A 22,817-nucleotide genomic window follows, 5' to 3' on the forward strand; every position below is an offset into this window, starting at 1 on the left:
TGATGGGAGAGGCACTCTTTGTCTGGCTCCTCTGGTGAGACCTGTCCAGTATGGTTGGACCTCTGGCATAGCTCTCACCTTCATCAGAGCACACAAGCCCCACAACCACGCCAAGGTAGTGCCTCACTGGGGGTTGTTGTTGTTGTTGTTATTATTATTATTATTTTACATTTATATCCCGCTCTTCCTCCAAGGAACCCAGAGCAGTGTGCTACATACTTGAGTTTCTCTTTCACAACAACCGTGTGAAGTAGGTTAGGCTGAGAGAGAAGTGACTGGCCCAGAGTCACAGCTAGTTTTATAGCTGAATGGGGATTTGAACTCGGGTCTCCCCGGTCCTAGTCCAGCACTCTAACCACTACACCACGCTGGCTTTATTTACACCACGCTTTATTTAGCAGGGGGAGGTAACTGGCCCTATTTACCCCCAGCACAGTACTTCCAGTGACTGTTTCTGGTGTGTGTCTTAAGTTTCTTTTTAGAATTTGAGCCCTTTGGGGACAGGGAGCCATCTTATTTGTTTGTTATTTCTCTTTGTAAACCGCCCTGAGCCATTTTTGGAAGGGCGGTATAGAAATCGAATTATTATTATTTCTTGTTTACACAATCAGACAGGTGTTATTGACTGGTTTGTTTTATCCAGACATCGAGTCCTTCCCAAGGACCTGGGATGGCTGAATTTTATTGTCAGTTGTTATAGATATCGTCACAGAATATTATTATTATTATTATTATTATTATTATTATTATTATTATTATTATTCTGCCCCCCGCACAAGTTTGCAAACCCTGAAACCGCAAGCTTTCATGCCCACACACACAACTTATAGAGCACACACCCACTAGTTCAAAATTCCAAAGAATGCTTTTCTCTCTCTCAGAAGTTAACAAAGAGAATTGTGTTTGTCTGTTCATTTGAATAAAACTTCATTCTTTGCTCTTAAAATAGTCTGTTTTTATCATTCAGTCTCTGCATCCATTGCCAGTGGTCAAAGGGAAACTGGTTTCCTGTCCATGCTGGAAGGTGGGGAGCAGCATTAATATGGGGAAGGGGCCTGCATGCCCATGGCAGTGTCCAAGGTCTCTCAGAGCACCCCTGAAGGTATCAAAGAAGAAGCATTTATGTCCAATGTCCAGAAGGGTATTTGGAGGAAAACAGAAAAGGGAGGCAAGCTTGCACCTTCCATCTGTCTAGGTTGTGGAGGATCACTTGCCAAGGAGGGGATCAAAGGTCCATGTATTGGACAGGTGAGGTGGGGGAGAGGGGCCCCATACAAAGACAGAAAGAAAAGGGTTACAGGTCTCCAACAACCAAGTAGAGCATGTTGCAAGGGCCCCCAAAACTTGTCATGCCCACACGTCTTATGGGCATGAAGCAGAAAGGAGACTGTGGCGGCCTCAGAAGCAGCTGGCCAAAACCATACCTCAGGCAGGGCAAAAAGAAAGGAAGTCCCCTCCCTCTCTTGAACCCATGAAGATGTGCCCCTTTGTTCCCGTGAATGTGCAAGTGAGGTGGATGGGCACTACCAATCACCCCCACCCCCTGATGCCCCAAGTGGGTGGCATGCACAATTCAATCCTCCCAGCAAGAGAGAAAAAGCTTTGCCATGGTCGGCACACCACTTAGCATCACAGTCCATGCCGTGATGCAGATGGTCCTCAGCACTACAGAGGAGGAAGCAAGACCCGTGGCCTGCACAGCTGCCCATGGGGAGGCTGCAAAGTTCTTCACAGTCTCCATGAGATTCGAGGGGCTGATTGTGTACTCTAGGGCAGGTGTTCAAACAGCCCGGAGACTTACGCTGGCTCTCTCCTCTGCTTCCCATGTCCTGCAGGAAGAAAGAAAATGGAATCTGCCAAGGTAACACAGCATATGGAGGTCAATGGAGAATGCATATGAATGGGATGACGAGTGCTTTGGGGGCAGCTTTAAGATGTCTCAGGTAACCTTCAACTTCCTGGCAAGTGAGCTGGAGCCCCTGCTCCACCAGCAGGACACTGTGCTGTGCCGTGTGGTCCCAGCATGCAAGCTGCTCACCATGATTTACAAGCTGATCTCCAATGAACTACCTCTCCCTGAACAACCTGTTTACAGTTGGAAGATCCACCATCTATGAGATAGTCAAGGAATTGGTGGACCTCCTGTTGGAAATATTCCTGGAGGTTGTGATCTGTGTGGGTGACCCACATGAGGCAAAGTTGGGGTTTCAGGAGAAGGGGTTCCCGGTTGTTTTCAGCTGTATAGATGGCACACACGTAGAGATTTTAGTGCCCCTCCATGCCACGATGAGTACTTCGGGTGGAAACACTACTACACCATGACCCTGTAAGGTGTGGTACACTTGACAGGGCGGTTCAAGGATGTCTATGCTGGGATGTCAGGCATTTTCTGGACCTCTCCACTTGCTTTGAAGCTGCACTTCAGTACCTGGGTGAACGTTGCACCCGTGGAGGTGGGTGGGCAACCGGTGAAGCCAGTGATATTCAGGGAATGGAGATACAGCCTGCAGGAGCAGATGGTTACCCCCTATCCCAGATATTCCTGGGAGAGGAACTTCAACTTCAGGCACAGCAGCGTGAGGATTGTGGTGAAGCAGGCATCTGACAGCTTGATGGCACACCCCTTTTACCTTGTTGAATGTCGAGGAGGATCTTGTTCCAAAGGTGACCGTGACCTGCTGTATCCTGCACAACAGATGTGAGTAAAGGGGAGATGTCTTGCTGGAGGAGCCCATCGACCCACCCGCCCATACAGAGAGCAAGGATGGTGGTGGAGGGGCACCTGGCAGAGACGTGGGCCCTGCATCTGAGTTGGCAGGTTTTGCTGGCGTGCCCCGCGGCCCCAGTCCAGAGGGTTGCAAGACATTCTGGGGAGCATCCCCTCCGACCCATCGCCAAGGCAGGCAGGTGCATGGAGTTGGAAGGGCGTGCCACCCTTTTAAGCCATAATGCTCGCACAAGGTCATCACCCGCACCTACGGCAGCAGCAGGATCAGAGTTTGCAAACACCGCTAATGAAAGGGCTGCCAGCATATTACTGTCAAATAAAGTGAAAGCTGTCTTTCTTAAACCAGTGTGTTTCTTTTTAAATGCAAGTGCAAAGTTCCCCCTCACACCTGGCCAGTGGCAGGGAGGGTGGTGAGCATTTTGGGGGGTGGCAAGGGGAGTGGCAGAGGGGTGGGGCAGGGAAAGACATGTGATCCCCCTTGCCAGTGTCAGGGAGGGTGACAAGTAGGTTGGGGGTTTGGATGGGGCAGGGGAGTACATGGGACTCCCCACACCACCCCAAGACTTGTAGTGTACAGCACTGACAGTGCTTGGGGTACATGATGTGTGGAGGGTCCCTAGGTTCAGAAAGCAGAGGGTGCGGAGGAAGGGAAAACAGAGTACTTTGCCAGCCATGGAGAGGGGAATTCAAACAGCCCTCCTCCAGGCCCCCCACCCCAATGCCCACATCCAGCAAAATGCACAGAGGTTCAAACAATACAGCCCCCAATTGGATGAGTGCCCATCCCACATCCTCCCCACCATGAGGATGTGCACCTCTGCTGGCGAGTAATTAGGTGCAATCACATATTTTGTTGCAGTTTTATTGAGTTGACATAGCTGGGAGTACAATTAGGAAGGGGTTAAACTATCATCAGACTGAGGAAGCCGGCTGGCAAAGCCAGAGCAAGCCGAGCACAATTGTCATGCCCCTTTTGGAATTGTGGCCACCCAGACGACACGCTGACCCCCTGCCCTCAGTCTGGTGACATGAGCGGCACACAGTTGCCTGGGATACAGCCTCGGTGGCTGAGAGCAGGGAGGGGCCACACTTACCTGAAACCAGAGGCTGCCAAACTGTGGTTGGATGAACATCTGTGATGTGATCCACGGTTTCAAATTGAGACCACAGGTTTGTCAACCTCTGGTTTTGCGTTACGTGTGAATGCAATCTAGAAGAGTGCCACATATTTCATAGGAAATATTTCATATTTCCAGAGACACAAGTTTGGGGCAGTATAGAAATATGTTAAATAAAAAATAAATAAAAATAGACATACAGTGGTTTCCTGAAACTATTTTCAGTAGTGTTCTTTTTATATGGATAGATGTTCAAGAATCTTTTGTTAATTGATTTCTAGTTATTCCTAAAGCAATGACAAGCAGATTTATATAATGAGCATAGCAAGTTTTGAAACAGGTAACTGCACAATACAAACCTACAAGCAAGATAAACAAGCCACTATAAATTGTAATTTATTTTCATATAAAGCTAAGATGCTTTAGAAATGGGGTGTTGAAAGAATTGAGGGAAGACATGGATTTAGGGAACTGGTTGTCACTCAAGTGCTGCTTCACATACCACATTTTGTATTTGGAAGCTAATACCAGAGTACATGATATACATGTCTAGTTCTATTCTTTGCACAGAAAGGCTGGGGAAGCGGTATCCAGCCCCTTCCCCTTTTGGGGATTTGTCCCCCTGCAGTCTTAATTATGATCAAGGCCGGCCACGAGAGTCAGTCTTGGGTCAACTGAAATCCTTCAAGGATAAAGCCATCTGACCCAAGGCTTACTGGCCAGGCATGAGAGTGAAAGGCCATGGGGATACTCCCAGACAACTCATGAGAAGGACCATCAGAGGGGAGGGAGAGAATTGCCCGGGCAAATCTGAAATGAATACAGATGGCAAAACATCACCTTCTCCCAATAATGCCTCTCTCACGAGAGTATCAGACCATGGGTGCTTGAAATACAGCAAGGATGTTTTCTGGATGGTAGTCCCAGGTAGTGGTACCCTGGAGACCACTTTCTTTGTCTTGGGGACTACAGAGAAGCTGCTGTGAAACTGTGCCCCCCTACATGTATATACGTGCACCCTTGCCATTGTCCCAGAACGGCCACCCCACTGTCCAGGGGTGGCCAAAGAATGGGGGCTTTCCTCTCCTGGGAATCTCCAAACCAGGAGATCTTCATGTGGCACAACGATGGACGAGGACATGGTAATTTTGAATGGGTTTAATGTCCGTCCTAGTGTCTACCCCTCCCTCCCCTCTACACATGCGCCCTGGCAAGGACAAAGGCATGGGATATGAGAAATTGTGATGTGATTTTTGAATATTAGTATGCCCATATGTTCTTAGTGAAGAAAAATTACAGAGTATCTGACATCCAGATTAACGAAGCATCAGTGCTACAGGACCAGTGCTTCTGAAGAGTTCCAGCTCAATGCTTACTGGTGCATGGTGGAGGGGGGGGGATTTAGAAACCTCCCCTTTCCCTGGAGCACTCTGTGCCTCTCAGTAATATGTCCCTGGTGGCTGCACAACCTCCAGGGACATATTTTTGGGTGATACAGAGTGTTTCCAGGGGGACGGGAGGCTCTCAAAATTTGCTTCCCCTGCTGCATGAGCAGTCAAACTGAGATAGTTGAACTCTTTATAAGCACCAGTGCTTTATTAGACTGGATAGGTGTTGAGACCCAGAACATTGTCTAACATAGAGCCTTCATGCACTTTAGTCCAAAATTAGATGCTAGGTTACATATACACCTGCACAATCATTTGAAAGCAATATTTTTTGTTTGAAACCTATTATATATCCCTAGTAGAAAACAGGCAGCATTAAATGATGTCACCTTTACTGATTCCTTCTTAAAACTCTTTTTCTGTATTATCTTACACTTTGGTCATTTCCTTCAACCCTTGAAAACACCCATTTATAATGCTGGGAGATCTAACATTTCTTGCTGATAACACAGTGTAACAGCTATTGAGATGAAACCATTATATGTCTCTTCATGGTACTTCTATCAGTTCTCACTAGAAAGCAAACACAGTTTCTCAGGTTTGCTCTTGGGTTTGCTGTCATTCCCAGTGTACTGCAAACTGATTTACACAACTTGAAAGTGTTATTAAAAGTTGCTGGATTTAGAGGATAGTGGTATGCCTCAAGGCGATAATATTGGAGACTCTTCTAGCACATTGTCACTGTGGATTAAGGATTTTGTATCAGTTCCCTACAATGGAACAAATTTTCTCTCTTGAGAACCACCTACACTCAAGTGATGTGAATTTTTCAAAGGGGCTTAATGAGCTGTGACTGGCCAAAGATTACATTAGGGAGATGCCACCAAAAAAAAAAAGGCAATTACAAAAGAAACAATAATGCATCGTACAGTGCTCTTCAGCATTTGACCACACCCCAAATACTTTCTGAGTTATGAAAAATTGCTATTTTCAAGACCAGGGTTGTTATTCAAAGTGCTATTTTTAGTGTGTTGGCTTGTTTAGGCCAAGTGGTATTGTTTACTTCCTTCCAGCAGCAGGTCACCTCTGTTATAATTGCCCTCAGTTTCAAAGGTGATTTGCCATATAGCACGGAGGACTGCTGTTTGAGAAACAGGTCCAAAGTTCCCTTGAGTGCATGAAACTAGTTGCACAGTTCTTTGAATCTTAGCCTAAGGTAGTAATTTTCCATTAATTTATGCTGAAGCTGCATATGACATGCAATTGCATAGATATAATATATATATTTATCCAAATATATTTATTTACCCTTAACAACTTGGGCCTAGGATATGCAAGAAGATGCCTTTTCCGTTATAAATCCCTTTGCCTATTAAGATTGACAAAGGAGGTTCATCTGAGGGTGCCGCCAGTTTGCCTGGTGGTGACTCAAAGCTGAACGTTCTCTGAAGTTGCCCCCGGGGATGTGGAATGCGCTCCCTGTTTTGAGTAGAGCTGCTCCATTCCAGATGGCTTTTAGAAAACAACTGATGAGTCAGTCAGGCTTTTGGCTGAATTTTACTGATTTGTTGTTTTAATTTGAATTTTATATATATGTTGTGTTTTTTAATGTTTGGTTGTTTTTATCTTTTTGTAAACCGCCTTGAGACGTCTGTAGTAGGTGGTATATAAATGCATCAAATGAATCAATGAATGGATGTTTGGGTGTTTATAAACCAAACACAGCTGCAGGAGGCTGCAGTCTTGAGCAGAAGACAAAAAGTAGAAGAGCCTGCTTAACCCTTTCTCCTCCAGCCACTCTTCTTATCAAAATAATTTCCAAACATTTTTTCCACCTGTGGGGAAAAGATATAGATGTCTTTTTCCATTGAGAAGAGGAAATCAGCTGGGGGAGCTGCTCAAACAGCAGCTTTTGGTTTTAGGTTAAGAGTGTGTCACCTTTCAGCCTTAATCTTAAATCTCCCCTTGCCTGGTTTTTAATGTTTTAGCTAGAATTCCATAACAGACTTCTGCTTAACACATAGGCAAGATGGGGGTCTTCTGCTAGTGTCCATTAATGTGTTTGAAACTTTTATTGCATTACAGTTATAAAAGTAATTAAAGTTGGACATTGCAATTCATCTTTGTGTAAAACTAATACAGTTAGTATTATTATATTCTTTATTGCTTTTTATCTTTTGAATTATTGGGAGATGTAGTAAGTGGAGAGGAGAGATAATATATACATATGATCTTGTCAGAAATCTGATATAAGACTAAACTTTCTTTTCTGCTCTGCATCTCTGGAGGATTTGCATTATCTCATGTTATCTATGATGATTAAATGAGACAACAACATAAATATGGAAACAACATTCTCATAAAATATGTCCATCTGATAAAAGTTTGGTTTTTCTACACAATACAGGTACCTTTTATATCTACAAATCAAAAGAGATATTTTCCATGGCCGTTTGCTGTGCGCTTTTTCTGATGCTGCCTACCTGGGTGCATGCATTGTCCAAGGTAAGTGAAATCAACAGCCCTTTGGGAATTTATTTTAGAATCTTGCTCTGGATGTATGAATTGTGATGTCAAAGGCCTTACAAACATCTTATAAAGTCAATTGTAATTAGTTGTGTAGTTGAAGCAGTAGACTGTGGCTTTCTGCTCCAGCTAGCACTCACCTGATATCTGGACATACAGTGAGCTTGGGAAGGTGGGAGGGGATTGCATCATCTGGTTTTGCCCCAACCTTCATGTGTTTGTTAAAATGTGCAGTCTGTGTTCACAGATTCTGGTGTGGAGATTGTGGGTAGATCTATTGGGCAGCAGCCCCCCTGCTTCATGTGCTCACTTGATAAATGAATTGCATGTACCAGACTTCTGGAGTGAGTCAGGGGGCAGAACTAGTGCTGCTGGCCCTAGCTCCAAATAACAGGAAAAAATAAAAATAAAATAAAATAGGGTCCCTGTTAGTGTTCTATTCATGTAACTATGATCAGAATAAGATTGCTTTCTGCACTTCTATCACATCAGGCAAACCTTATGCTTTAAACCCATTATATGTGAAAATTCCATAATTCACTGCATATTGTTGTTCAATACATAAAATCTAAACAAAATTAACTGCTTATTTAAGTAATATTTATTTGGTGCTTCCTCCTGCTTTTTGTTCTGTTTCTACCTGAACAGCTGAGCTTGGTGACTGTGATCCTGATGAGCACTTGGACAATTACGTTAGTGATTTTAAGATTTTCCCCAAACAATCCCAAAAGCTGGAAAGAAAAATAGCTGAAATACATAGCAGTGAATTCAGGTAATTTTAAACTGTTGCTTAGAACATTATTAACTATTATTGGTCTTTTCCTGTAGGAGATTTTTTCTCTTTTTTCTTCTGGGTGATTGATTGATTGATATATATATATATATATATATATATATATATATATATATATATATTTGTTGTGTTCTGTCTGTGTGTTTAAAAGGATGGTTTTAAGGCAGTGGCAAGTGTGAGGAAGTATAGTGAACAGTATCCCCAGCTGGCAGTCCCTTCCCTTTCCATGGTTAGCATGTGCATTTTGCAGGAGAGAAGACTTAATGAAGTGATTTGCATACTTACAGGCACTGCTTTTTAAGATCAGTGTGTGTAAAATTGTGCAAATAGACAAAAGTGTCTTTTTAAAAAGGGGCTTACATTCTGCATAGCGTTAAAGTAAAGTGTGCCGTCATGTAGCTGTTAGTGGGGCACAAAACAGCAGTGTGTGTGCCAAAACACTGTATTGGAGCTCTGCCCAGTGTGTTGCTGAGCTTCTCTTTTCTCCCTCCAAAATGACTTTTGACTTCAGAAATGTGTCCTTGAGGGCTGTGTAAACTGCAAGTTAAGGTACCCATCTTGACTTCCAGGCCATATACTGTAAGCTGTAAAGACTTTGTACAGTCTGGTATATTATGCTGGCTTTAGAAATGAGGCTTCATGCACTCATACTTTGCGTTGGTCTTGCAGCTGCACATTGGACTGGGGAGGGCTGCCTCCAGGCAGAAATTAAATAGGTGCAGCTTTCCCAATCACTTGCTAGAGAATGCACTAGCAATTATCCTCCCATTTTAAAGGTTAATGCCATCCTTTAAAGTGCGAGGGTGCAAAGAATTCAGATAAAACTGAAGGGGACAGAGCAGAATCACATAAAGAGCAGACAGAAGGCTGTGCCACTGCCAGCTGGTCAAAGTGTCAAAAGAAAGATAGCATACAACAGGTGAGAGATTCCGCATATAGGTGCTTATATGCCAATGCCAGAAGCCTCTGACCCAAGATGGGTGAGCTGGAGTGCTTGGTTGCTAACACAAATATAGATATAGTGGGCAAAACAGAAACATGGTGGAACAGTGAGAACCAGTGGGACACTGTTATCCCTGGATATAGACTCTATATAAAGGACAGGGAGGGGTGCCTTGGAGGTGGAGCAGCACTTAAAGAAGGGATAGAATCTAACAAGGTAGAATACCTAGGTGGACTGGAGTCTTCTACAGGAACCCTGTGGGTGACAATACAAGGCCTGAAAAGAAATGTGCTACTGGGGACATGCTATCGCCCTCCGGATCAAAATGCTGACAGTGACTGGGAGTTGCAGCAGGAAATCAGGGAGGCGTCAAGGAGAGGCAGGGCTGTAATAATGGGTGACTTCAATTACCCACACATAGACAGGGTCAATTCACAGTCAGGTAATGACAAAGAGGTCACATTTCTAGATATGCTGAATGACTGTGACCTAGAACAGTTGGTCTTGGAACCAACCAGAGAGAAAGTGACCTTGGACTTAATCCTGAGTGGCACCCAGGACCTCAATGTCATCAACCCTTTAGGGAACAGTGACCATAGTGTGATCAAATTCAGCATACATGTGGGGAGAGAATAACCAAGGAAGTATAACACAGTCACTTTGAGTTTCAGAAGAGGAAACTTCTCCAAAATGAGGAGTATGGTGAAAAGAAAGCTGAAAGGGAAAATCGGGAGAGTCACTTCACTCCAGAATGCATGGAGTTTACTAAAAACCACAATACCATAAGCCCAGTTAGATTGTATTCCCAAAGGAGAAAAGGTACCACTAAGTCCAGGAGGATGCCAGCATGGCTAACAGGTAATGTAAAGGAATCCATAAAATGGAAGAAGACTTCCTTCCGAAATTGGAAGGCCTGTCCAAATGAAGAGAACAGAAAGGAACACAAACTCTGGCAAAAGAAATGCAAGGTGACAATAAGGGAGGCGAAAAAAGAGTTTGAGGAACATTTAGCTAAAAGCATCAAGGGGAATAACAAAAAGTTCTTTAAATAAATCAGAAGCAGGAAACCTGCCAGGGAGGTGGTTGGACCATTAGACAATGAGGGAGTGAAAGGGATTATTAAGGAGGATATGGAGGCTGCAGAGAAGCTGAATGAGTTCTTTGCGTCCGTCTTCATGGCAGAGCATACTGAGCATATACCGATTCCTGAACCAGGCTTTTCGGGTATGGAGGCTAAAGAACTGAGTCAGATATAAATGACAAGAGATGATGTTCTAAACTGTCTGGAAAAACTGAAAACTAGCAAATCGCCAGGGCCGGATGGCGTCAATCCAAGAGTCCTCAAAGAACTCAAATGTGAAATTGCCAACCTCCTTGCTAAAATATATAACTTATCCCTGCAATCAGGACTGGAAAGTAGCCAATGTAACACTGATTTTCAAGAAGGGATCCAGGGGTGATCTGGGAAATTACAGGCTGGTTAGCTTAACGTCCGTTCCAGGCAAATTGATGGAAAGCATCCTCAAGGATAAAATTATAAAGCACATAGAAGAACAGGCCCTGCTGGGAGAGAACCAGCATGGCTTCTGCAAAGGTAAATCTTGCCTCACAAACCTTGTGGAGTTCTTTGAGAGTGTCAACAAGTGTGTGGATCAAGGTGTTCCAGTTGACATAGTATACTTGGACTTCCAAAAAGCTTTCGACAAAATTCCTCATCAAAGATTCCTGAGGAAACTTAGCAGTCATGGGATAAGGGGAAAAGTACATGTGTGGATTGCTAACTGGTTGAAAGACAGGAAACAGAGGGTAGGTATAAATGGAGAGTTTTCACAATGGAGCGAAGTATGAAGTGGGGTCCACCAGGGATCTGTACTGGGACCGGTGCTTTTAAATTTATTTATAAATGATCTAGAAGTAGGGGTAAGCAGCGAGTTGGCCAAATTTGCAAATCATACCAAACTCTTTAGTGGTAGTGAAATCCAAAACGGATTGTGAGGAGCTCCAAAAGGATCTCTCTAAACTGGGTGAGTGGGCAACAAAGTGGCAAATGCAGTTCAGTGTTGTCAAGTGTAAAGTGATGCACATTGGGACGGAAAACCTATACGTTGATGGTATCTGAGTTGTTGGTGACTGACCAGGAGAGGGATCTTGGGGTCATGGTGGACAGCTCCTTGAAAGTATCGACTCAATGTTTAGCAGCCGTGAAAAAGGCCAATTCCATGCTAGGGATCATCAGGAAGGGGATTGAAAATAGAACTGCTATTATTATAATGCCCTTATACAAAACTATGGTGCGGCCACACCTGGAGTACTGCATACAATTCTGGTCACTACATCTAAAAAAGGACATTGTAGAACTGGAAAAGGTGCAGAAGAGGGCAACCAAGATGATCAGGTGCCTAGAGCACCTTTCTTATGAGGCAAGGCTACAACATGTGGGACTATTTAGTTTAGAAAAAATATGACTGTGGGGAGACATGATAGAGGTCTATAAAATCATGCATAATGTGGAGAAAGTGGATAGAGAGAAATTCTTCTCCCTCACGTAACATTAGAACCAGGGGTCATCCCATGAAATTGATTGCCAGGAAATTTAGGACCAGCAAACGGAGGTACTTTTTCACACAACACATAATTAACTTGTGAAATTCTCTGCCACAAGATGTGGTGACAGCCCACAATCTGGATGGCTTTAAAAGGGGTTTGGATAACTTCATGGAGGAGAGGTCTATCATCAGCTACTAGTTGGAGGGCTGTAGGCCACCTCAGGCCTCAAAGGCAGGATGCCTCTGAGTACTAATTGCAGGGGAGTAACAGCAGGAGAGAGGGCATGCCTCAACCTCTGCCTGTAGGCTTCCAGTGGCATCTGGTGGGCCATTGTGTGAAACAGGATGCTGGACTAGATGGGCCTTGGGCCTGATCCAGCATTTCTGTTCTTATGTTCTTATGCCCTGATTAATATCTGCCTGATGTATCTCTAGAAGGCACACTCCTTCCTCAAAATGTCACCTATGTCACAACCACTCATGTTTTCATACATATATTATTTATTGCCAATAAATATTATATTAGCAAGGGTTTCACATTGAACTAATATCTGAAAGATTCTGGAACGTGTTCCTGTCTCTTTCTATGCTGATTTTTGAGTTTCCAAATATGTTTTAAAGAAAAAGCTGTCAAAGCTTATTGGTATGGATTGTCTTTGTTAAGGGCCAACATAGCTTGGGGCTTGATTTTTGTTATTTCTATATCTAGCCTTTCTTATTGACCAAGAATAAATTGTTCCTATACATTGTACTGTATAGAATATTATCAAGGCACAATACTTTTAGTCCTATAGATGGTATGTTTTATTTACTAAGAGCCATCTTGTCAATTATTCTTATGTACCATTCTTAACGTTGGACAATTTGTATTGCAGCATGACATTGCCTGTATTTTGACAAGATATGGAGAACAATGGAGCCAGATTTCTAGGATGTAGCCTATAGCATATAGTGAGAGTTCAGATGGTCTGCTGGACACACTTTGCCTCATTGGAAAAGCTTGTTCTTATTAATTAGAGCAAATGAGTGGTCTGGTCTCCCTGCCCCTTGCTCCCTTTATGGTGTAGTGAAAACACTGTTAAATGTTTATGGACATGTGACTTTCCTATACAACAATTCTGTGAGCCTGACTGTGCAAACTGAATCTCCTAAGGTGGTGGTGACAGAAGACACATGACAAATTTAGAAGGCTGTGATTAATGATGTCTTGCAAGTTTTTCATTAGTGGTTGTCCATTGTAGTAAACAACAAAGGCAAGCTCCCCTAATTGAATTGGATCATTTTGTGAGATTAGTGATGGTCTAGCAGATATTCAGCTTCTAGATTTTTATGTCATTGTGAGGTCTCTTTTTTAAAAAGTAGACATCTCATTACAAATGCATGTGCTTTTAGAAAGATGACAGATACATGTGTTTTCTGAATAAATTCTCATTCCTTCAACACTGTGCCTAGGGTTTAAAAAAACAGCACAGTGGTGACTCATTGCTTCTGCTAGTGTATTTTGGCTCATAGAAATGAACTCTCAAATATTAATTTTTAATTACATTTTTATCCTTAACCCTTTAAGGAGCTCATCACAATGGTCTTGTGAGGCAGGATAGGCCAAGAGTGACTGACTGAAGTAGGTTTCATGGTTGACAAAGATTTCAACCTAGGCCTTCCTAGAATAATAATTTTTGAAGGACTGATATGCATATCCATATGTTTGATATAATTTGAATCCCCCAAAATATGTCTCTTAGGGTTGTGCAGAGCTCAGGGACAAATTTTCTCAAGAGTCACAGTGGACTTCAGAGAGAAGAGATCAATGAAAATCGCCTCTCCCCTCCCCCCACCTCCGGTCCCCGGCCAGACCACATCAGCATTAACAGCATGACTGCTGCATTAGTATGGATGTTGGCCTCTAGAAAAACAAACAAACTGTTATGACTTTCCCAATCTACAGTCTAGTCATTTGTAAGATAATAAATACCATGCTCTCCTTCCAGCTGAGGCAATGTATGAAGATGTTAGTATTTTAAAATTACAATAGGAGTCTGAGAAGCAGCCAGTCCTAATATCTAAGCTGTTTTGAGTCCCAGTGTATTGATTGCATTGTCAGGAATTCCCAACCTTTTAAAAACAATTTTTTGTTTTCTCACAAATGTTCAGCTCATGTACCCCATAGAGATTTTTAATCTGTGTATGTGTGTCTCCTTGGCTCTTACACACACACACCTACACTTACTTAAATGTTACAGTTATGCAACAGGCTGCTCCAGCCACTGGCTTACCTTCAGACTATGTTACTCTTGAGTATTCCCATTGAAATCTCTCTCTCTCTCTATCCGTTCAGTTGCATCCGACTCTCGGTTACTCTATGGATCATTGCACTCCATGCCGTCCTATCTCAGACAGCTTCCTTTAAGTCTGCCATGGTTATTCCAGTGTCATTTTTTATAATATCCAGCCACCGAGTACAAGGCCGTCCCCGTCTCCTTCTCCTGCTGATCGCTATTAATTTCAATAAGGCTGTTTATGAGTCAATCTGGATGTAAGCCAGTGACTAGAGTAGCCCATCTCATAACTGTAACATTAAAATGTGCGTGTGTGTACACATATATACATAAAAATGCAAATTAACACAAATTAAAGTGTTACAGTTAGGGAGACAGACTATTTCAGTCATTGGCTCACATCCACACTAAGCAGTCTTATTGAAATTAATGGAGTCAGTTTTCTTTTTCCATTAATTTCAAAGGGCGTACTCAGTGCTAATATTATGACACTTGTCAGTCAGGCTTAGGGGAGGGGTATACTGAGCTTCAGCACATAGCCAGCCAATCAGAAGAAGAGAAGAAGGGGTCTTCACCCTCCCTCCCTTTCTGCAATGGACATACCTCTGAGGATGTGTCGGTTTCAAGGTGGTCATCTTTAGATGGAGAACAGATAGCATGGCTGCACTGTGGGGAGGCAGGAGGTCCCTGTGGGAAGGCAAGGGCTCCCAGGAGGTCCCTAGGAGCCCTTCAAGTACCCCCGTTGGGAATCCCCACCTCAGATTATGTTTAATTTACAAACATCTTGGTGGGGGGGGGGAGCTGTATTCAATTCTGCTGTATCTCTTTCTGATTGTACAGCTTCCCATTTTGTAAGTAACTTGGGGCTATGAGAAATTAAGCCTTTAATCTCTTTTGGAGTGGCTGTGCTGTGCAGATTGTAAGGTGATACTTTTTAAATTGAACAATTTGAGCCACTGTAATTTTAGCTTGTTGAAACACTGCCTATTCCTCTTGAAAAAAAGATCTCTGTAAAGTTCATATCCCAAGCAAGAGACGTTTAACTGAAGTATACTGTTTTGGTCTGCAGGCTATTTGAATACTCCAGATTTGTTGCTGCCACTCCTCTAAATTCCAGTTGGCCAGTTTTCATTCCAGTTCTTCTGCTTTGATCCTTGCAGCTTCTACATTTGTTTATAATGCATGTGTGAGACCAGCAGCTGTCCCAGATTCCAAGCATCGCGTGTCAGCAGAGACTGTTGAGAATTTCCTCTCGCACACTAATATGACACACTTAAGACTCTTGCTCAGCTGCTGACCCCTCAGTGGAGCTATAAGCAAGCATGATATATTAAACTTAACTTTTGCAGTAAATTCTGTAGGCATTCCTGTATGCCCAGGAGAAAGTCTTTTTATTGGATAAGAGTTGAAATATTTTGAATCCAGGTTAAACTACTGCCCGATTTAACAATAATCTGTGCTGAGAAGTAATCAAAGATCTGCCCTTTTTCGCATTACATGAATGGATTTCTAGTGACTGAAAGATAATTCTCATTGGTATTTGTGATTGCCTCTGCATTGTGACTCCTCCTTGTAGCAAATATTTATGAACCGCCCAGAGACACGAGTGTGGGGTGCTATAAAAGTGTAATAAGTAAGTAAGTAAGTAAATGTTAGCCTTCACTGCATGGATTATCTCAACAACAACAACCAAATATGCCTAATGTCAGTTTACAGCAAACTTCTAAATGGGAGATGAGTTGGTTTTTGCTTCCACAGTGCAAACAGCAGTTTACATTGCAGTAACTGAATCTGTGTCCTAACACTTGCATGTGGGGCAAAGATATTTTTCCTTGCCTATAAATCCTTTTACTACCAGAAAACAGGAGTGCAAGACTGGACATCTATTTTCATTTCTAGAGTTTAAAAACAACCTTTAGATGCTTTTCAGAGCTATCTTAAGGGATCTGCCCACCCTGTCGTCAAAATGTCCACTGTAGCAGGGGTGTAGCAAGGCTGGAGTGGGCCCAGAGACAAGATTTTAAAATGCCCCCCTCCCTGAAGCTCAGTTCATGAAGTAAAGAAATCTTAAATGAGGCTGAATAGTGGTAACAAAAAGCATACACACACACAAACACACAAAACACCTATGTGCCACAATAGAACATTTTAAAAAGGTTTTGTAAATTGTGGACGATGCAAGTCATTTAATGGTACTAGAGAAAGACATGCTGTTCTGCTAGCTCCAGGTCTTAAACACTCACATCAATTTCAGAGGATGAATACAACGGAAGGAATCCCAGGCGGATGCACAGCTGGGGGAGTCAGTCATGTGATTTGCCTCTGGGGGCCCCCCAAGGCAGTGGGCTCCCAGACAACTGTCTCCCCTTGCTCTATCATAGTTACGCTCCTGCACTGTAGTATGGTAGCATGGCATATCTGTGCTGCAGATAAAATAGTGCTGTTTTGCTGCAAGCTCCATGGCTTCTGCTGAATGAATTATTGATCTGGGTTTAGCTCCTTGTGCCAGCACAAGAGGACACATTAACCCCATTCAGACATTTTTTTTAAATGCCATGCTTGTGGTTACAGTGCGAAAAGTGGGTATGATGTCTCATCCTGGCACTGTCACTCACCCCCTCTTTCTAGCTGCTCACAGTTCCAATAGTGTTTTTGTGAAAAAGGAAGCAGTGTAATCATGATGGCTGGCATTTCCATGATCAGCAGCCTGGAGCAATCGAGTTTGCTGATCTCAGTAGTGCCGGCTATCACACTCACAGCGCTTCCATTTTCACACAAACACCACTGGAACTGTGAGTGGCTAGAGGGAGGGTGACTGACAGCACTGGGGAGGGGCTTCCTACCTTTTTTGGTGCTGTAACCGTGAGTGTAGCATTTTAAAAAAAATGTCTGAATGGCGCTATTAACTTAAAATTCCTTGGAATAAAGAAGAACTGTAATTCCATGCTCCTTCCATTGCGAATAAGGGAAGTGATCATGCGAGAGTCCACAGTACCAGTACTGCCATCTTGTGCAGCAGAATTGCCGCATGTGTTAGATTCTCACAGTGGCACAGGGTGGGTCTGACACCATCCACGTTACACTGCGGGACATGTAGGTTTTCTCACACTGGGAGTGGGACCTGCATAGCTAATCCTATAAATCAGAGTCTCTGCAATACAGCTCCTAGAACTACTGGGCTATGACAAAAAACTATTAGATCACTACAATTATTATCATTTTTACCTAGCATGACAAAACTGCAGTCTTGCTACTATCCAGATTCACCCCCCTGCCCCCATTCTGCTGCCTCTTTAACTGCATTTGAAAGTCTATTCTCTCTTGAATTGGATTTCATACTTCTTTAGATACCTAGCTCAGTGGTATTTGCAGATTTGCTTCTTGACTGTTTTCTCTGCATTGTGAGTCTCCCTTGCTCAAAGGTTGATTTGTATTTTGTTCAAGAAAAGATACTATCCTTTAAAAGCTGGAGAGAGAAAAATCCTGTTAAAAAAGAAATTAAATTAGTCTTGCTTTATTACCTCCTAGCTCCTTTTTCTTCTTTATGAGATGAACATTTGACATGATTTTTGAAGTACTAACTATATATTGATAATTATTTTATATTGATTTTCTTGGCTTTTTAGCTCATTCCATTTCCAGAGGTGGAACACTTTACAGTTTTTTAAAAAATACAATTTCATAGCACCAATTCCATTCATCTGCCATTATCTCACCTTTTCAAAATGTAGTATTTAAAATGTACATAAGAACATAGGAAGGTGCCTCATATGGATTCAGACCATCAGTCCATCTAGCTCAGGACTGGCAGTGGCTAGCCCGACTATTCAAGATTTTTTTAAAGAACTGGAGATTCTTATGAGGCAAGGCTACGGCATCTGGGGCTTTTTAGTTTGGAAAAGAAGCGACTGTGGGGAGACATAATCGTGGTGTATAAAATCATGCATGGAGCAGAGAGAGTGGACAGAGAGAAAATTTTCTCCCTCCACCCACAACACTAGAACCAGGGCTCTTCCCATGAAACTGAAGGCCAGGAAATTTGCAACCTGCAAAAGGAGGAATTTTTTCACACAGCACATAATTAATCTATGGAATTCTCTGCCATGGGATGTGGTGAGGCCCTAGCTTGGATGGCTTGAAGAAGGGCTGAGATAAATTCATGGAGGACAGGTCTATCAATGGCTACTAGTCTGAGGGATATAGGCCAGCCTCAGAGGCAAGATTTACATATCAGGTGGTATAAAATATGATAAATAATTAAATAAGATGCCTCTCAATACCAGTTGCAGAGGAGCAACAGCAAGAGAGAGGGCATGCCCTCACCTCTTGCCTGTGGGCTTCCCAGAAGCATCTGGTGGGCCACTGTGTGAAATAGGATACTGGACTAGATAGGCATAGGACCTGATCCAGCAGGGCTGTTCTTATGAGGTTGAACCTTGAGCCTTCTGTATGCAAAGGAGGTGCTCTACCACTGAGCTATTGGCCAGTGGCGACTGCTCCCGTCTGGAACTGGGGGAGCAAGGATGCTAGTTGCAAAAGCCATGCAGTGAATGTTGCACATGAGTAAGCCCATTATTTCCAATGGATCTACTAATGGGTAACAGCCACTGAGTGATTTGAGCCAGTCAAATCCAGCAGCAGCCAGCACCCCTCCCACACCTCCCCAAAAGGAAAGGCAACAGCTCATGGCTGGTAAAAGCAAACTTACAGTGTCCAGCCTGCCCGGGGAGAAAAGGGATGGCCAATCCGCTCTGACGCTGGGAATTTCCTACTTCTTTGCTTTGAGCGCCCCGCATCACCACCTCCCCAGATTCGACATAAAAGGGGGAAAGAGACAAGAGGCACACGCGTCTCTTTTACCCTTTTATCTCTAATCTGGGGAGGCAGTGATGCAGGGCACTCAAAGCAATGAGGTGAGAGAATAGCCTTGATTAGCAGAGTATTTCCTCCAGTAGCAGAGAGAGGGAAGAAGCTGCAGCAACTGGGAGGAGGAAGTAGGAAGTTCCCTGTGTCACAGCAGATCGGCTGCCTCTTTTCTCCCCTAGTTGTCTGGACACTTTTAAAAAAACTCACAGGGTGTTTCCTTTTCCTTTTCTTTTTTTGGTGGAGGAGGGGCTCAGCCCCTCCTGACCTTATTGATGGGCCACCACTGCTATGGGTCCTTCCCAAACAATTGAATAGTTGTGCAAGGCAATGTAAATCAATCAATCTCTTTATTTCGGTCAGCGACCAGCATGAGGTTAAAACAAATGTAAAAGAGAAGACAATCAAACTTCTCTTGCAAACATTAACACCAAATAAATTTTAAAAAGTCCTCCTCAGCATAGATCAAGGTACTGAAAATACTACTAATATAAATGGAGATAAAGGAGGCCGCAGAATTTCCTACTTGTGAGGCTATTACACACAAATCAAAACTCAACCAGTTGCCTTCTTGACTCCTAAATCTGAGGGGGGTTAAACAAATCAGGAACTCTGGAAAATATTGTCATTAGATTTACAGCTGATATACAGGTGATACCAGTACCTGCATGCCCACCTGCAGCTAGCCACATTATGGCTACAAGTTGCTCTGGCCTTAAATCCATCGCCTATTTTCCCATTATTAAGTTCTTCCGCAAACGGAGGGCTGCACTGCAAAATTTAGCTACCTGTCTGGTGGCACTAGGCAATGTAACTCAGGAAGTTCATTGAAGAATGAGTTTCAAAGACAGAAATGTCTCTGGTGCATCTTTTGAAGAAACTACTTCCAATCTGACACAATCAAGCTAAGCTATAGTTACTGTTTCTGAATGTGACTTCTGACATGAGTACTGACATCACCCCATGGAAAAATAGTCATTGACAGGGGCATTGGGAGCTTGGCAGGGGCTGGGGGACAAAGTCTCCCACTCCCCACACCGGGTGTTCCTTAATGTGCACGAAGCAAATACACACCCCACGTCACATCCCTGCATCTGATATCAGATGCAAGGGGTGGGGCCAGTGCCAAGAAAGGGACTTTCACAGCCCCAGCAGAGTTTCATTTCCTCTTTCAGTAGTTGGTGGAATTGCTGAAAAGGAGCTCCTTTCCTTTCCAGCTCCCTTTCAGCGATTCCACCAACTGCTGGCAGGGGAAATGAAACTCTGTCAGGGCTGCGACAGCCCTGTTCTTGGCACTGGCCCTGCCTCTTGCATCTGATGTCAGATGCAGAGGAGGGGCCAATGCATGGGTGCGATGGAGGGGGGGGGAAGAGTCCATCCCTTACCAGCCAGCATGGGGGCATCCTGGCTGAGGGTGAGGGGGAGCCTTGGGAGGCCCCAGACCCTTGGGGCATGGGGACAATTGTCCCCCTTTGCTCAGTGGTTGCTACATCTCTGGTGATTGGCCTCTTTGGAAAGCCTCTTTGGATGTCCCACTGTACGTGGTGGGGTGCACGATGCACAGAAAACACCAGCTACCCTGTCATGATCTAATCCTATTAGCACTGTTCAATTCTGAAAAAAGAAAAGGATGTGCTTAGCTCATTGCCTCCTGGAGACAGAGGGATATCACTGCAGCATGTGTTTGGGAGGACTTCTGCAATCCTTGATAACCCTACAGCAATTTGTGCCAGAGTATTGCTTCAGGAAAGGAAAACAAACATTTAACTTGTTTTCTAGAAAAGACTCTGAGCCTAGGATTAATGGAATGTACACTAGGCCACAGAACCTCAGGACTCCATCTGTTGCTGGACTACAACTCCCATCATCCCCAGCCACAATGACAAATAGGGATAATGAGAGTTGTAGTCCAACAGCTGCAGGAAGGCAGAAATTGTGCAGCCCTAATTTACACCATGTGTCCAGTTGTGTGATAATACATTATAGAACTATAATATTTCTGGAAAAGGCCAGATATTTCACCAAGGCTTGATTCCATTGGCTGCCATTCTGATGAAAAAATGGAGATGCTGTAGGAGGCTGCTCTTAACACAGCTGGATGCTTTCCCACTGTTGCAGCATGCACAGATGAGGAGGGTGGGAGTGATGATGATGATTACATTTATATCCCGCTCTTCCTCCAAGGAGCCCAGAGCGGTGTACTACACACTTGACTTTCTCTTTCACAACAACCCTGTGAAGTAGGTCAGGCTGAGAGAGAAGTGACTGGCCCAGAGTCACCCAGCTAGTTTTATGGCTGAATGGAGATTTGAACTCGGGTCTCCCTGCTCCTAGACTAGCACTCTAACCACTACACCATGCTGGCTTGTTTCCAGAAGTGTTCTGTGCTTTCCAAAAATATGTCTCTGATTACTGCAATCTTCAGGGACATATTTCTGGGAAACTCAGGACACTTCAGGAGGCAGGAAAGATCAGTTAAAATCCCTCCCTACCATGTGTCTGTAGGCTGTCGGTAATGGAAAAGCCTCTGGATGGAAGGCTGCAGCCTCCCACTGTCTCTTCACCTCATTAGTCAAGATGCCAGTCATTGTCTTTGCATAACTATAACAATGCTAGTTATTCTTTGCATTTAGTTGTGAAATATTTTGTTAGATGAATATGTCTTTATTTGAAGATATGCAAGATATTCTTGAAAAATGAAACAAGTTGTCCTAGTAAGAATTAATCAGCCTACTTTCCTTTTTAAACTATCTCTACATCTGAACTAAATTTGGTGCAAATTGAGGTCCACAAGTTAGATCTCTTGTGCCTCAAATGTTCAAGTGTCTGCCATCTTGGATTGGGGTGGATGCCATCATTACAAACTGCACCATTGAGGTGTCCCTGTGTGTCACTCACTACAGCTGTTCCAAATTTGATTCAGATCGGTTAAGCGGTTCACAAGTTAGCCCACTTGCGCCTCAAATGTTTATGCATCCGCCATCACAAACTACACCATTGGGGCATGTCTATGTGTCCATTCAGCTGTAGCAAATTTGGTTCAAACTGGTTAGACTGTCCACAAGTTAGTACACTTGCACCTCAGATGTTTACGTGCCCACCATCTTGAACTGGGGTGGATGACATCATTACAATCATTGTCATTGAGATGTCCCTATGTGTCCCTACGGCTACAGCAAATTTGGTTCAAATCGGTAAAGCGGTTCACAAGTTAGTCCACTTGTGCCTCAAAAGTTTATGCATTCACCATCTTGAATCAATTTGGATGGCATCATCACAAACTATGCCACTGAGGTGTCCCTGTGTGTCTCTACAGCTGTAGCAAATTTGTTTCAAATCAGGTAGTTCACAAGTTAGCCCACTGGCGCCTCAAAAGTTTACGTGTCCGCCATCTTGGATCAGGGTGGATGACATCAACACAAGCTATGCTGTTGAGGTGTCCCTATGTGTCACTCACTGCAACTGTACCTAATTTGGTTAGACAGTTCACAAATTAGCTTAAGTATGCCTCAGATGTTCATGCGGCCACCATCTTGAATTGGAGTGGATGACATCATCACACACCACACCATTTGGTATCCCTATGTATTGCTACAGCTGTAGCAAATTTGGTTCAAATAGGTTAGGCGATTCACA

The 22,817-nt window shown here is 43.5% G+C and overlaps 1 protein-coding gene across 10 annotated transcripts in view; it reads left to right on the forward strand.

Moving 5' to 3' along the window:
• The window catches only part of FRMD3 (FERM domain containing 3), a 225,423-nt gene that overhangs the window by 156,739 nt on the left and 45,867 nt on the right, over positions 1-22,817 (forward strand). For all 10 annotated transcript variants that reach the window (XM_053292931.1, XM_053292929.1, XM_053292932.1 and 7 more), the window contains 2 exons: positions 7,642-7,739; positions 8,409-8,532. In XM_053292931.1, the coding sequence (XP_053148906.1) occupies positions 7,642-7,739; positions 8,409-8,532 (222 nt within the window). The remainder of the gene's footprint in view (positions 1-7,641; positions 7,740-8,408; positions 8,533-22,817) is intronic.

Source organism: Hemicordylus capensis, chromosome 2 (assembly GCF_027244095.1).
Source record: "Hemicordylus capensis ecotype Gifberg chromosome 2, rHemCap1.1.pri, whole genome shotgun sequence".
NCBI classification, from domain to species: domain Eukaryota; kingdom Metazoa; phylum Chordata; class Lepidosauria; order Squamata; family Cordylidae; genus Hemicordylus; species Hemicordylus capensis.